Source organism: Limulus polyphemus, unplaced genomic scaffold, assembly GCF_000517525.1.
Source record: "Limulus polyphemus unplaced genomic scaffold, Limulus_polyphemus-2.1.2 Scaffold744, whole genome shotgun sequence".
In the NCBI taxonomy this organism is placed as follows: Eukaryota; Metazoa; Arthropoda; class Merostomata; order Xiphosura; family Limulidae; genus Limulus; species Limulus polyphemus.
This window is the reverse complement of record NW_013666354.1, coordinates 422944-440425: the sequence shown is the minus strand read 5'-3', so window position 1 is coordinate 440425 and position 17482 is coordinate 422944. Positions and strand designations below refer to the sequence as shown.

Sequence of the window (17482 nt, the reverse complement as noted above, 5' to 3'; positions counted from 1 at the left end):
CAGAATGGCTTTAATGATAAAATTGGTGAGGTGCAAAAATAAATCAATGACAGAATATTTGGAAAAAGAATTAGTAAATGCAAAGATCAAGCCAGCCACACCTCTTTCTGCATTCGTCCAAGAGTTTGAACCTAAAACACTAAGTTTGGAATAACAGGGCCCATTTGGTTTACACCCATTACCACTACTGCTGCAATATGTGATTGCAAGTCCATTGGACTACTCCAGCCATGATAATACCAAATGAAATCCATAATTTAGCTGGCCAGTTCAACAGCATCATCCAGTCAAGAAACCAGTGGACTATAATGAAAGTTACCATGCAAGGGATATCTGGATCAGTTCAAATTAATTCCCAAAGTGAACAGGTTGAATAGTGAACAAGCTATTCATCTTGCTGCTCATTTAAAATGGCCAGTTTTAACAACATTAAGTAACTTCTAGATGAGAGCTGTAACAACTATCAAATACTGGTAACTGATTTGTCCATCAGGATCAGAGTTACATACCAGAAGTAAATATGCAAAGTTCGAGAGCATGGTGCCAAAGAGAGATATCTTGGCCGAACTTGCAGAAACATTCATAAAGGTTTACCCAATTATCTTATCTGGATGCTCCATGTGAAATTATGGATTTGATTTGGTGGAACATGACCAAGTTATAGATGCCATAACAGTCTAGGATATAAGAATTAGGCTGAAGGAAAATACATTTACATTTCTAAAAAAAAATTTCTCAAGTTGCTAATGGAACTTGAATCCATTAAAGTCACAGATAAACAACTAGAAGCACCATCTATAAGTATGGGATCATCAGATCCTGTAGAATTGAAACATCAAGTCCCCTCACATTAGTTTAGAAAAACTAAAAGAATTAATAAGACAGCTATTTAAATAGATTGCAGGAAATAGATCACAAGAAAATAGATGTTTCAAGTGTTACATGAAAAACATATTGCAAGGAATTGTATATTAAAGCCTCTATGGAATAAGAACTCCTCTAAGAAGGCACTTTAAAGAGGGAACTGTTATAACTGCGGAAATATGATTGTTGCAGCCAAGACTGTAAAACTGCTGTCATTAAGCTTATGAGACAAAGCCTAACCACATCAAAGGAATAAAACAGAGTTAGCCAGACATCAAGAAAATAAGAATATGTTAGATTTATAGGAAAAAGGTCACCTAGAAATACTCCATCTGCTCCAAATGAGATAAAAAGTTCATTGTTTGAGGAAAACTGTTTATAATAAGTCCATAGATTTTATGATGGAAAATCTTGCAATATGTTGATTGACACTGATTCTACAGTTACAATAGTTTGGCTCAATATGGTGAAGAAAGGTGGAAAATTTATTTCAGAGATGAAGAAATAGAATAATCATATCAAGTAGTTCTGAGACATCAACTCCTCCTGAAGATAGTCTAGAAGAACTGAAAGCATTGGTTAGATAACTAGTTACACATAATAGAGGAAATAAACCATGAGACAATAAATGTTGAAAGGATATATTGCCAAGGAGTGCAGACAAAAGCCTCTATGGAATAAAAACTCCTCTCAACGGATGTTGGAAAAAGAGAACTGTTATAGATGTGGGAAACATAACCATTACAGCTGAGACTGTTAAAGTTGTTAATCAAGGATACTATACCCTAAGCCCAACCAGATCAAAGGAACAACAAAGAGCTAAAAATGCATCAGAAAACAGGAATTAGCTGGACTTATAGGGTAAAATTCAGCTGAAAATAATGCATAAAATGAAATAAATTCATTATTTAAAGAAATTAGTCCACAAGTCAATTGGTTTATTGACGGTAACTTGCAGTATACTGATTGAAATTAGTTCTACAGTTACAATAGTTTGACCTAACTTGGTAATGAAAAGCAGGAAGTAGCCTCCAGAAATAACAAAGTAAAAGGTGGGTTGATGCAAACAGAGACTACACAAAGTTCCAGTAAGATGAAAGTTGGAAGTTACTCTTAAAGTAGGTAGCTTCTCCACAACTCGTGATGTGTGGGGTGATTGACACTGAAAATGAGTATATACTGTATACACAAAAAGACACATTTAATTTCTACAAACTTAATCTTTAGACTCAATTTTTATTTTTGTCTGAGTCCACAGTTTGGTCAGTTTTCACTCCTGAATAGAATAAATTAATTATGGATTACAGTGTTCAAGTAATAGTTAAGGTCAGTTGATATACAATAAAAGACAATCTATCTTACAATTTTGTAACAAATGAATAATATATCATAATATTATCTCCCACTCCTTTTCCATACTGCCAGTCTTATATCTGGATTAATGCAGTTTACAGGGTGACACATTTTTGTTTGTTTATGACAAACTACTAATCTGTTGATGTTCCTAATTTTGATTGTTTGTTTTGTTGTTAAACACAAAACTACACAATGGCTATCTGTGCTGTGCCCACACTGAGTATCAAAACTCAGTATTTAGCATTATGAGCCTTTAGGTTTCCTGCTGAGCCACAGGGGGGTCTAGTTTCAAACTGCTGATCAATAGTAGGCAAACAGCTGGCTGCACCTATCACCAACTGTTAGCCAACAAAGAATTGGATTAACCATCAAATTATAAGGCCCCATGGTTAAAAGAACAAACATTCTACAACAAGTTTTAATCCCACTACCCACAGATTACAAGTCAAGTGCTTTAACCAACAGGCCATGCCAGGCTGGGTTGACAAGTCAGTGGCATTGCATTATTATTATACGAGAGATACCAAAACTTGTCAACTTGTTCATTATTGTTGAAGTAACCCAGAAAAATATGGACCAATGGGTTCTACTTCTGTTATTAGCAATACTTTGGAATCTCTTAAAAGTTAATATTAATGTACAATACACTGCATGCTTTCGTTTTTTTAAAAAAAGGTGTTTCTTAACTTAAAATTGTTAAAGAATTATTGACTTTCAGAAAGCCTTTTTACAGGTTCTATACCAAAAGTTTAATTAATAAATTGAATTGTTATGGAACTAGTGGAAATATAAACAAAAAAGTATAGAAAGTAGGCTTGGTTGTAGAGCACACAGAGTGGTGACAAATGGGTATTTTTCTAACTCATAGTTACCAAGTGTGGCTATTACATTAATATTTTTTTTAAATCATTACAAAGCTAATTTCTGACACTAATTCATTTTGTTAGCCAATTAATTCCTACTACTAATATTTCTCACTGTAAAGCATACCCTATGGACCCAAACAATTACATACCTTTAATTTAAATCAATTTTTTAAAACATTTCACAAAAAAAAAATCCAAATTACTTTTTAATGTCACTAAATGAATATAAATTACCTTTTAAAAATAATCTCATCTTTATTACAAGATTCTTATATTATCACTCTTCAACAATGTTAACTTTATGATGATGCAACACTGCAGTGATAAAATAAAAAAGGAACAATATTCATTTCTGTTTTTAGTTTTCATTGAAGTTAATCTTTTGAACTGTTAACATAATGCTTGTCTTTATTAAACATATAATAAACACTTTTCATTGAATGTTAAAACAATCTCTCACTGAAGATTAATATCCCTTTTAAATAAGAAAAATCTTCCTTTAATATAGGCATTTTAGATTTATCATGTATATGTGCATCACTTCAAAAAACATAAAAGTCTACTTTCAGGCATAATGACAGATTTGAGGGCTTGTTTGCAAATTGAACATATAGATCTCCCTTAAGAGCTAGTGTGTGGTAATTACTCACATATTTCATAACATGTCAAATCCAAGTCAGCAACTGAATAAAAATGTATTGAAAGTTAAAATAATGATAATGTTTATAATATTTAAAGCCATTGATTAAAACCAAAGTTACATACTCTTGACACCAACTCTACTGTACAGTGACAGACCATTGATAAAATATGCCATGCTCACTCACATTTTAAAGATCAACCCCATGATATATATATTAATTTTTATTTTCTGCGGAGGGTAGAGGAATTCCAGGGATGATTATTCTGTCAGGGGACTCTCTATCTCAAAAACTCTAGTACAAGTGCACCAGTAGCAACTCCATTGGCAATAGCCTTGTCTATGTTTAAGAGATTGTATGAAGTTTGTTACAGCGAAGCCAAGCACTGTGATGGACAAAAATATTATCAACTTCTGCTCAATATTCTCAGTCGCAAACATGCTCAAAAAACACATGCGAACTTCAACAATGACTCACTTTAAATGTATAAAATTCATTGTAATTTGCTGTTCAATGAACAAGTACCTTGCTTTAAACAAATGACTGAAGCATACTAAGCAGATAAAATAATGAGATACAAAAGACGTTTATAAAAATGAGAATTCTCAAAATTTATAGTGTTTTAATGAAGAACACAGCCCAAAACACCCTTTGAGTGGGGGGAACAATTTTCTTTGACCAATTACTGAAAAATGTACAATAAATTTGTTTTAAAAAATAAAAATGTTCTAATTTATATACCAAATACCAAAAGTTGATAAATCAGTTTTGCCAACAAAATAATGTTGAATTAGGACATGTACATAGTTAAGATATATTAAGGTTGTTAGGAATAGCGTTGAACATTTTGTCACTTGAAGTTTAAGAAAATTAAAAATTTGTTACTGAATATTTAAATTAACTGCACATATATGATATATATATATATATATATATATATATACACACAGCACAGTTTTTCTTTCTTTTTTGGGGAGAAACAAAAGTATGTGGCATAACAGTTAAGATGTCATAAGTTAATATCTGCCATTTTACTATTAAAAAAAACGAGAGAGTGAGAGAACAATGTTAATAAACAAGAAAAATGTTGCCAGTCTTTATAGCAATAAATTGTTACATAATTTAAAAAGTATACAAAGTCTATTGCAAATTGACACATTTTTAAGTCACAGAGCATTCTACCATCAAGTTAGACTCTGGAAGAATATCAAGTTGAGAACATGTCCACAAAAAATGGCTTGGTGGTAAGGCAGATATGAGTAGATCTTGGCCCTTTGAAACGAAATCTGGCAATAGAAAGGACTGATGATGAAGCATAACAGGAACAAGTGTGTGTCCTTTAATTCCAGTTGGAATTTTTAACCTACTACAGACTTCATTTGGTAAGGACTGAAAAAAAAAACGTTAACACATATAACAGTTATTACATAAATCATAAGATATATACATATATCTATCACATGCTCCACAAAATGAAAAAAATATTACCTATAAAATTTTTACATTCTGCTCAGTTTAATAAATTAAAGAAAGCTCAAATGCCAAAATCATGTAATTCAAAATGACTATCTAAAAATTACAACAAAGTCATGTGTGCAAAGCAGTAATTTTTATAAGTTAACTCTTTCCTTTAGGGCATCCTTTTCTGCACATGTGGTTTTAATGAGTTATCATTCACAATTTAATTAAAGTACTTTATTATCATGGTATACAAATAAACTTTGCATCAAAACATAGCTAATAATCTAAATTTTAATATTATATAAGTTTTAAGTTATTCATTTTAAAAGGCAATATTAAAAAAAAATTCAATTTTCTCTAGTATTTTCTCTGAGAATTTATTTATCACCCTTCCAAGAAATACTAAGTTTAGCATAAATTACTCATTATAATGTTGTCATTACTCAGGCAAATCATAATTTTTATAGCCTTCAATATTATTTGGTTACAGTGCCATGAATTAGAAAAATTAGACCCCTCTTGCCACATCCTCTCTTCCACAAATTGCCAATAGTTCTCTCTGACGTTTAATATTATACTATTTATAACCAATAGGAAGCCAAGATTTTAATCTATCAAATTACATATTATGTTACATTGGTTTCTGTACAGAAAATTGTCTAATTTGCTTCCAGTTCAAACTTTATTCCCACAGGAAACACAGTGACAAGCTTAGCTGAATTTTTAATGGCTCTTGTTGCATAATTAGAAAGCCAGAAAAATTGCAATAGTTATAGAACATTGTCTGCTTTTTTGTCCTTTGGTACATTACTTAATTAAATAAAAAATTCTTTAGTGCAGTAGTACCATTAGTACACAAAAGTATGGTTAAGTTTCATTGACAGTTGACTCCAAAAAAAAAATTAATTAAAAACAGGTAATTACTTTATTTCTTTTTTTCATGTGTATTCTTTATTTATTATTAAAAGTAACTAAAATGTAAAAATTAGAAACTTTTTAGGTTAGATTACATAAAATAACGAATAATACTAATACTTAAAAAAATTTTCATAAGCAACTTACAAGTAGCCCATGCATTATGTAATACGATAGAGTAATGTGAATTACATGTTCGCCAAATGTCTTACAACTTGGATGGCAGGAATATCAGTTAGACACAGTTCAAAGAGCAATAAAACAAAATTTAAGTAGAAACAGATATATAATGTTATGAGTTTAAAGCTGTTTAAGATAAATAAATGTAGTTTTATGTTACAATTTGAAGTCAGTCTATAAAGAGAAAAAGGGTAATTTAGATTTATTTTGATTTTTTTTGGTTGGTTAAAAGTTGGTCAAATTGACTAACCTCAGAGTTAGGGTAGAGAAAATAACAGATAAAATATAAAGTTTTACTGAAAAAGAATGTTTGAAATTTACTTAGGTTTTAGAGAGTATGCAAATGAGACACGAGATTTTTTCAGATGAAGAAAAGTTTTTTAATTTTAACATGAAAAAATCACTTTGTACTCGGAGCAGTCAACACTTTGATTCCATATATTCATGGAGAAATTCTTAATGAAAATACTTCATTAAAAATTCTGATTTTTAGTCTACAAGAGACTCTTAAAGATTACTGAAAGCTGGCAAAATTTTATGAAGATACACAAAACATATTAGAAGTTATGGTATGGAAGCTATAAAGGTCAATTTGGGAATACAAACTTGGCTGATTTGACCAAGCTCATAGCAAAAGTGTTAAAGACTATTTCTGGACTTTTACTGCAATTTACTACAATCATTTACAATAATAAAATACTACCTGAATATCATAGGCTGCAGTATTGTAGGGACTGATGGTGAATGGTTGTCCTAAAATTTGACGTACCCTTGATGAATATAGAGTATCTCCTAACACACATGATACCTTGTTAGCCAAATAAACCCGAAGAAAGTGCCACTTCACTAAAGGAGACATATAGGTTATATTGTATACAAGTAATTACCTCGTTTATTATTTTCACCTATAAATTAATGTTATAACTTTGTATGAAAAGCATAAAATAAAATACAATACATATTTTTACTGTCTGAAATTAGTCTTTAAAAACAAAGTACAAACCAAACAACACTTCTGAAACTTAAAATCTGATGACAAAAAAAATGAAATTGTATTTATAACCATACTTCATTCAATATCTTATCTATTTCATTTCAGAGTGATAAATGTGTAGGCAGACAGTTTTTTTATCCATTGTAGCAAACTATAAAAGTTAATAATTCCCACATGCTTAGAAGTATTCTACACATTTGACTATAATCAAATGCTCAATTTGAAAAATAATAATTGTTACATATATACACTCCTAATGAATTGTTTCTATATAGTAACAAACCAAAAAAAGCTATTCACTATTGTAAATGCAACACATTTAGCATTATCATTATCATTCCATACCTTCCAAAACAAAACCAAACATTTGTTCTATTGCCACTAAAAAATAACTTATTGACAAGTAAGATGCAATTAAGAAAACAAGTTACAATGACATAAAAGAATGTCCGTTGTTACTTGCAAATGCACAAAAGGTGACCTTGTTTTATCTTTTAAAATTAGTTCAAAAGTAGATATTCACCAGTACTCATTTGAATACAAATCTTTGTACTATTTAAGTCTGTTTACCAGTTACTTTTCCCTAATGTTCCAGGCATCAGAACAAATCAAATGCACCCTTTATAGGCTTCAAACTAAAAACACAACACAAGTTCCTCACATAAGTTAGTTGCTTCAGATTTCAACAACTTTTCACTGCAATTAAACTATTATAGCAGAAGTTGATAAGCTGGATAAATTTTATAGTCTTTTTTTACTTATTTATCTACAGCTTACTGTAATACTACCTAAGATCAACATTATATAGTACACTAATATATCCATTATTTTAATTAAGTTAATGTTTTTTTGTTTGACATATAAACAACAGTTCTTTCCACCAAATTATAAATACTTTTGTACTGTACCCTTTTTTTAATAAAAAATAACAAAAGACATTTTCTTGCAAAGTACCTTATTCTACCTTCCTAATATGTTTTAAAATGTTTATTGTTACAATTCATTCTCAGATACTCAAACAACAAAGACTTCAGCAATGACATACCTGCTGATCACTACATTAAATAAAGTTCAATTGCTACTAAACTAAACAAAAGTTGGCTGTTAATATGCTGCAAACTGCAGCAAAGTCCAGACAAGGACTATTTCTGTGTTGGCAGTGGCCAAGATTCAATCCTAAGTCTTCTCGATGAAAGGTCTGGTGCATTATGCACTCAACAGGTGTTTACTCCACCATAACTTGAATTAACTGTTTCAATGTTTTCAAGAAGGGTATCCAATTTTACTGGTTTATATGCTAGGTTGACTGAGAGTAACATCAGTTAGGTGGATGTAGAAGGCTTTTCTTATCTCTTTTTTTTTTGTTGTGTGTGTGTGTGTGGTTTATATCCTATTATTTTAGTACAGTTCCATTTTATCACATCGTCTTCTTCTGTGGCACGATGGGACATTATTAAAAAAGTTTTATGGTTTAACTTCACATAGAATTAAATTTGTAATTTGAATACATGTTATTAAATATTGTTTCTGTCCTAAGAAATATGAGCTACTAAAATGTTATCAGCACCATCTATTTATCTAAAACTGTTTAAAAAAAAAACATGGTGTGACCCACTCTCCTTTACTTTTATTATACACCAGTAAAAAATACTTAATTTCACTTCAATAGATAATGTGAATATAGTAAATAGTGAATTTCACTGTCCTAACTTTTCTATCATCAATATATATAATAGCCAAATGTCTACTTCTCATCCTGAGCAATTAATCATAGGAAATATATATCAAAATGCTTATTTTGAAGAGTACATTACATGAAAATTATTCATTTTTTTGCAATTGCTAAAATTTTATATCGATGTCAATATTGATCATCAGTTTTCATATGTGCTGAGTGGTCAATCTGAGAAAAAAACTTATTAAGAACAAATATGCTTGTTTTTGTGAGCAAATTTCATGAAAAAAATAGGAATTCCTCCATCAACTGATTGAAAGAAACATTTCAAAGATAAAAGCATGAACAGAAAAAATATATAAAGAGAGGAATTTGTTTGTGTATACATCTGTTGTCCCCCCTCCATATCTGTATTATATACATACATGATTTTATTGTACCATGTCGAATACATTGAATTGAATATCTCTTTTTTGACACTTCTTGACAACTGCTAAAAAGTGCTCACTTTGGTAATGGTCTTTCTTGCACTCAGTAAAATGACAAGAAACAGTGGCATCCAATGGAAAAAATCCCAGCAGCTACTTAGCAAAGCCGAGTGCTCTAATGTGCTGGATGCATCCATTGCATAAAAACCAAAGATTTTTGCCAACAATTCATTGCAATGCAATTTTCCTTATTGAAATAACACATGGAATAACAAAAGATGATTGTAAATGGCACAAAAAGCAAACAAGTTGCATATAAAATCTGATCCAAGGGATCTGGTTGACTGCATATTTTATTCATCATTATTTTTAGAAAAATTAACATTTAATTGTTTTAACAGGCACCTGCTAATATTCAACAAATTGTTCAAGTCAATATTTACACTGATAGACAAACAGGTATATAGATGAATAGTTTCAACTATTATAATAAGATATACAACTTATATGTATATAAATATAAACATATGAAAGATTTCTAAACATCTTTTCATCTATGCAACTAACATCACATGACAAATGCAATGCATGTACAAAAAGTTTTAGAACAATACAATTTTTCCTTTAATTTTCTTAAAGTATTATTGATTTTGTGAATTCAAAGGTTTTAGAAAGCTTTGATGGATAAATAAAGAGCATATTATTAATTTTGGTATTTAACTCACATTAATGGCGCTAATGATTAAGTTATGACCATATTTCCTTGGTAGACTTCGAATTACTTGATTTGAGGGAATTATGAATAAATTAAAAATAAATGAATAGTGGAAAAAATACTACCTGAAGATGTTGTTATTTCTAAAAGACAGGATGAAAGAGGCTTATTGATACATATGGTTCTAAACTCCACATTCACGGGTCTAACTTTCGTGTTTAACACTTCTTTCTTGGAAAACTTCTTTACAATAATAGGCTGTAATTAAGATATTACAAACACTATTAAATCAACTGAAATTTATTTATTATGTACAAAAATCTAAAATGAAATTTAAGAAGTTGTTTATAAGAATTCTGTAATTATAAACACCAAAATAGTCTACAAAATGGCTTTACATCCTTACAGGAGAAATTTTATTTGCTTTATAATAGAGATATTTAAAAATTTCATTCAGTATAAGGACAGGGTGTCTGCATTTCAAAATAAAAGAAATAATTTGTTCTTCATAATGCTTATATTTTAGCATGATTAAAATCTTGTACAATTGGTTATTTGACAACCTGTAGCTATTCACTCTTTTTTTTATACTTTATCTTTCAATGCATTTCCATTTCCGCAATACTTTCATACATGTATAAGCTTAAAGCAATAAACAACTACATAAATTTTTCACTCAAGTATTTCCTCACTGAAGTTTGATCCATTAAACTTAGTAGTCACTGAAGATTCTGTTAAATTGGAGAAATTACAATTCACTTATAGAATATTTTATAACAACACAATTACTTATATACCAAAAATAACTTTTTATATCATTACCGTAATTTGTAAAATCCAAAAGAATCCAGTTCAAAGACTTCTACTTAACACTAACCTGTCAACTAATAGTCTTGGAGAACACAGTGCTTGCAAGAACCTAACCGAGGTATGAGTGTATAGATAAATGTATACCATGTTTGGCTATGTATTTTGTTACGAACTAACCTAAACTCAAAAATTTCAAACAAATATTACATCATATATACACTGCTACCAAACTTACATGGAATGCCATGTAAGCTTACCAACTCTTTTACTTGACCAAGATGTGCTGGAAATCAAATTAAAATTAAACAACTGTGTTGAGCTAATCCTTGTTATAGGATTTTTTTTCTTTAATAACCTATCAGTTAGTAAAGTAAAACAGAAGTTAATCAGGGAAAAAATATGGTTATTTATAAATTTACATTCTAAGCTTAATAACCTTCGAGTAACATTAAACACTGTTTAAGCAGCATCTTCAGTGCCTTTGTTACCATTTGAATTAAAATTCTGATATATAGGATAGTTATAAAAGAACTCCTACATTTAATATTAGAATAATTATAATCTACTAAATTTTACCAGAGGTACATAAAGAATCAAAAATTTTATTCAGGGAAGTTTCGACATAAGACAGGTGTTTCAAAAACTGTCGCAGATATTTGACATGTTTATCATCATTCTAAATCAGCATGTTAAGCCTTTTTCTAAGTGAAGTTACTGCAAGCATCATTTGTCTTGGACAGTGTTCATTCATTCTCACAATATCCTGCACATTGACATGCATTTCATTCAAATAATCAACTTATATTTTTGAAGAAAAAAAAAAGAGTGAGAAGAAAAATAAAAGCAATAGCTAGTCTGCAAGAAAAGTAATTTAGGTATGTAGTATAATATGGTTTGAAAACACATTTTACCTTGTCCAAACTTTCCTGAATAAAACTTGTGATTCTCAATGTGCCTCTGGTGAAATTTTATTTCCTAAGGCCAAATAGTTTTTAAGCCAGAACCATTTTAAAGTTAATATTTTCCTAAATTGAAAACATATTTCTGATAGATACTTACTTCCACTCACAAAACAGTTTTCCTCGATTTGTACTGTCCTCTATATGCATAAAATTTTTGCCCACTACTAGCCTTTGTACTCCAACTAATCTCCACATTTTCCACACAGTATAGCTACACTGTAGCATGCAAATAAACATGCAACAAACCTCTACCAATAGGAGTGCAAGACACCCTTCTAGCGCAGCTGACTGCCTCTCACTGCAGTAGAATCCAATCTTCACTTCAAAATCATGCATGAAAAAATACACTGGAAATGGGGAGGATGGATGGGAAGTGTGAGTGGAAGTAAGTATCCATCTCACAAAGCATCGGGTGGAGAGACCAGTGTAGAAGTAACCTAGATGAGTCACCTCAGAAAGCGTCTAAAGAGGACTCAAGGAATGAGTCATCTCAATGGATAGAAAACATACACATGCACCACATTTGAACCAGGTACACTCTTCACCTGACATGAATGAAAATGTCATGAAATGGGGGAAAATGAGGCACATCTGAAAAAGGTGCCACTGGTGTAGAATAGCTAGGGCTTGTCGGACCGTAACCAGGAGATCAACTCCAGTCAAAAACCAGTGGGACCGAGATTGGGTCCTCTACCATTCACCTCATACCCAGGAACTAGAAAAGAAGTACTTCCATTTCCAAGAACCAAAACAATCATGTGTGCATAACCAACACTAGTATTCCCTGAGAACAGACATCTGGATAATGATAGGAAGGTAGAAAGGCAACATGGATGGTCAACTCCAGTCCAGAGCCATGCAGCATTAGGAATGTACCATCCAGTACACAGCAGTGGGAGGATCCCAGCCCACTCACATGTGAGGACTTATGTCGACTAGTCCAGCTCCAACCAACACCTGTCACCCAGAAACAGATATCCAGGCGGCAGTAGGAACAAGAGTTCCCAGTCAGAGAGATGAACTGTATGTAGAGATGTGACAGAAGAGTCCAATCCATACTGTACGGCATCTGGAATCTTACATCAGATCCATTGTAGAAGGATAGCCCTACTCTCAATTGAGTGGAATTGAACACACTCAGAAGGAAGCCTCCACTGACCATCACCCCAGTGGCTATAAAGTGGTAAGTGGTAAGGACTCCTGTACTCCACTACAAGAAGGGGGAGATGTGTTAGAGAGTCTGAAGGAATGCATTATCAGACAATATGCAATGGGTGATCACAAATCTTATTTTGAAAAGCAGACCAAACCCAGTTGGTATAATCAAAAGAATAGCAAGGAATGGCAGCATTCCCTTTCTGCTTCACTCATGTTAGTCCATGAGTGTACAATCTGGGATAAACATATTTATAAAGCAAAACATGACAAAAATTAATCTAGAAGTGACCTAGTGGAACACTCCATCTCAACAGTGAATGTCAGTGATAAAAGGTCGCAAAGTGCAAATTTAAGAATTAGTACAACTGGCAGGCACCACTCGCCACAGAGTGGAATCTGAAATAGAAGTGCAAGGAGGCCTCTGTATTAAGAAATAAAGAAGAAAAATAACATTTACGTACTAAGTGATGAATCGATGAGTGATAAGAGGTAAACAATATTCGGTTGAGAAGGAAACCACCAGATGACGCAGATAAAGTGACGTGAAAGTATGAGGTGTGTTCCACATGCTAGCCTGGTTAATCTCCTACAAAAGACAATGAAGATGAGCAGCCAAAGACATTGTGAAGTGATGAATCTGAAGAGCAGAGACACAAAAAAGGTTATGGGAGTCAGGAGACAAAGAGGAATAGGCTATACAGATGAGTTGCAAAACCCAACTTATCAGGGAAATAGGAAAAAGGTTATGGGAAACAAAACGATTCCAGTGTATAAACAAACAGGAAAGGGAACCATGGAGAGGAGTGGTGCAAGCCACATAGCACTTCAGAGCCATGCCCAGACACAGGAGATGATTGGAATCAGAATGGGAATATATATATATATATATATATATTAAATGGATAGAAGGGAAATAGGAGTGAAGGCAACATTACCCTCACGTGCAGTAGAGATTTTGGTAGAAAGGTACAATCAGAATAAAGGAGAACATAAGTTTGGTGGTAAAGGATGTGAGAGACATCAATGACAAACACATCAGACCTTCAACATCCACAAGACAACAGGAGGAGAAAAAAGGTTTTCACCGATATGTGATATATGGAACAGGAAGCCAAAGGTTCAAACAGAGGTAGAGAAAAGGCATGGAGGATAACATTAAGATCCCAATCTAGCATGGGAATAGGTTAAAGAGGGAAATGGAGATGAAAAGAATGAAACAAGACAGAAATAATAGGAGAAGAAAAAACATTAAAGAATCAGGAAAAATGAAAGGTAGACAATAATGCAACTCTCTAACTGACAATGGTCAACGCAGAAAGACCATTATCAAAAAGCCAGGTACAAAATTCAGAAAAGTGAGGGGTAGAAGGAGAGGAAGGGATAAATCTCAAAAATAAAGCACTTACGTTGTTACAAAGACAAGGAAGAGGAGCGGATGGAGTGGGAAAAAAGGGATGCTACCTGGGTGGAAAGTCCCAAAATTTAAGCAAGGGACTGGACAAAAAAATGTATGAAATCAGAGGGTGGAAATGGATGGATAAAGCACTGCCAAATGTGGTTGATGGAGAAGAGAAGGAGAGAGAGAAAGAGGTAACAGTGGTGACAACTGAAGAGGGAAGAGTAGAGGGAACCAAGGCTGAGCTGCCCAAAATGGAGTTATTATAAGAACTCAACACAAAGTGGTTTGGATAATGAAAAGGACCCTGGAGAGGAGACAGATGTGGAGATAGGTATAAATGTAGAGGACTGTCCGATCTGGATTGAGGGCATCTATCACCAACACCAAAGGACAAGGAAAAGGAGACCAAAATAGAGGGAGTTTGGTATTCAGATGGGTGGCAAATGCATCCAGCCATGGAGTACCCAACCGAGACCACTCCATGGGAAGAACCTTGTTGGGATGAAATAATCGATCTGTGACAAGATTGAGAGCATCCAGGATATGACAGGACAGCAAACAAATGTGATGACTGTGGGTCCAGAATAGCATGTCAAATGTGTGAAAATACAATGATCGCAGCTGGGTGCCCCCTTGCCAAGAAGGTAAACAATCAAGTTGTCAGAGTGGATCATCCCTGTTTTGTTTCTAAAAGTTGGCAAGAAAGAATCCTTTGCCTGAAGAACAGCCAGGAGTTCCAGAATATTGATGTGAAAACTCTACTTAACTGAAGACCAACAGCCTGAGATCTCTTGGACATCACAGTATGACCCCCCCCCCCCAGCCCAACAGAGGAGCATCCATAAAAAGATGCACCTCTGGTCATGGAGGAGGAGACCAACCATTGTGTTGTCCCTGTAAAAATTGGTCTGGTGGGAAGGGATACTGGGAAATCAAGAGGATCTCCAGTGAGGTTCCATTGATCCTAAAGGACCAACTGAAGAGATCACATGTGGGTACAGTAAAGGAGAATAAGAGCTCCCAAGAAAGCCCATGTCCCCAAAAGAGAAAGAACCTCTCACACAAGAAGAAAAGGTGAAGATTGTGCTTTCTGAATCACAAGCTCCATGGAACACAGTTGGAGGGGAGAAGGGGCTGGGCCCAACTGAGATGGGTGTTGAAGAATACCCCAAGATAAATGAGGTACTGAGTCAGTGTGAGAACATGCTTCTCCACTTGAACAGCCAACCCACCTGTGCAGCTTCCTTGAGAAGAAACTGTATGTTGATGGAAGAGGCTGAAAGTGAAGGAGCTAGAAGTAGCTAGTCATCCATGTAATGATGGAAACAAAGCCTCTGTGAAAGAAAAGGTCAGATGAAGGCTTTGACTACCCAAGAAAAAATGTAGGGATCCAAGGCCAGCTCAAAACTGATATGTACAGTCCCTGTGGACAAAATGAAGATAATGATGGGATGCTAGGGAAATAGGAAAATGGAGGTAAGCATCTGACAGATTGAACTTCATCATTCAAAGACCTGGAGTAAAAGCCTCAAAGAGACAGGAAAGACTCCTTGATGAACCGAGGAACTTCCAAATAGTGATTCAGATGGGAGAAATCGATAATAGGATGCCAATCCTTGGTCTTCTTGGGGACTACAAAAAGATGAGAATAGAAACCCAGAACAGTAGGAACTACTGGTTCTATAGCACCCTTGAGTAGAAGATCCTGAACTTCCTTGGAAAGACACTGGCTAAATAGAGGATCCCAAGGAGGGTGGAAAAGAACAGGAAAGAGGGTTTGGTTTGAATTTTATGCAAAGTTACATGAGGGCTATCTAAACTAACTATCCCTAATTTAGCAGTAAAAGACTAGAGGGAATGCAGCTAGCCATCATCACACTCCACTAACATTTGGGCTACTCGTTACCAAAGAATTGTGGGATTGACTGTCATGTTATAATGCCCCACGGCTGAAAGGATGAGCATGTTTGTTGGAATGTGGATTTGAACATGTGACCCACAGATTGTGAGCGAAGCAGCCTAACAATCCATCAATTCAAGGCCCCAGGAAAGGGGGAAAGGGAAGGTGTGAAAGGAAATGAAGAGAGATTCCTCCTGATAAGAACCCAAGGGTCAGTGGTAAATGACTCCCAGACATTTGCAAAAAGTAGAAATCTGTCCCCTACTGGACTTGATCCAACAGAACAGTCACCTGTATTGTTGGTGGCATGCAGGTCAGCTGTGAACAATACTACATCGTCAAGATGCAACCCATGAGGAAGGAAGAAGTAAGGGAGATGAAGGAGGTGGCCATGAGACAGGAGCAGGAGAAGATTGTGATGACATAGAGGAGAGGGAGGTATTCAAATGGGCAGATTCCACTCTTGACTCCAAGAGTCAGGAAGACCCCCAAAAACCATTTGTCAGAAAAAGGGGGCCATGCATAAATCAAACAAAGAGGTAGGGGAGACTCCCAGGAGTTAAGAGAGCATCTCTACCTAAGATATGTCAACAACAAAGGAGCTAAGTGTGGAGGGAAAGGTCTGAAGAGGACAAGTATGCCAATGTGGAGAATAGGGGGTAACAGGCATCCACCAAAAACCCCACAGGGGAACAACTGATAGCCTCAGACAAAAGCATGGAAGAAAGATAATGAAGGAGAGATGTCAATTTCAGATGAAGGCACAAATCTAAATGTTGAGTATCCAGAAAAGAATATGCCAAACAATGGTAAACCAAGGCATGAGCCTCTGCCATGCGTGGGGATGCTGCATGCTGACCCTGAATGCAATTGCTGAGCAAGCCACTCAATGTGGACCCTGATGTCTGGTGAGGGAGGAAAGACAAAATAGCAGCAGTAGATGCTTCTGTCAAAAGGGAAGGGAAAATAGTTCATAAGACATGGGAGACAAAACAGAACATACTTGTGGAACTAACTTCAAAAATGGAGAAGAAACATTGTGGTGCATCCACAGTGTGAGAATTAGACTGCACAGCAAGGGAAGGGGGAGGAAAAAGGCTGTTTAAATCCTTATCATCCTGTTATAGTTACCCCAAGTAGGGGAGAAGTGGTTGATGG

General features: G+C 34.1%; 1 protein-coding gene across 2 annotated transcripts in view; it reads right to left on the bottom strand.

Annotated features, from left to right (window-relative positions):
* Nucleotides 1–2086: 2086 nt before the first annotated feature.
* The window catches only part of LOC106460295 (RNA pseudouridylate synthase domain-containing protein 3-like), a 28049-nt gene continuing 12653 nt past the window's right edge, over nucleotides 2087–17482 (bottom strand). For both annotated transcript variants that reach the window (XM_013919986.2, XM_022386993.1), the window contains exons 7-9: nucleotides 10221–10353; nucleotides 6987–7129; nucleotides 2087–5116 (exon numbers count right to left, since the gene is read on the bottom strand). In XM_013919986.2, the coding sequence (XP_013775440.1) occupies nucleotides 4889–5116; nucleotides 6987–7129; nucleotides 10221–10353 (504 nt within the window). In that variant the 3' untranslated portion in view covers nucleotides 2087–4888. The remainder of the gene's footprint in view (nucleotides 5117–6986; nucleotides 7130–10220; nucleotides 10354–17482) is intronic.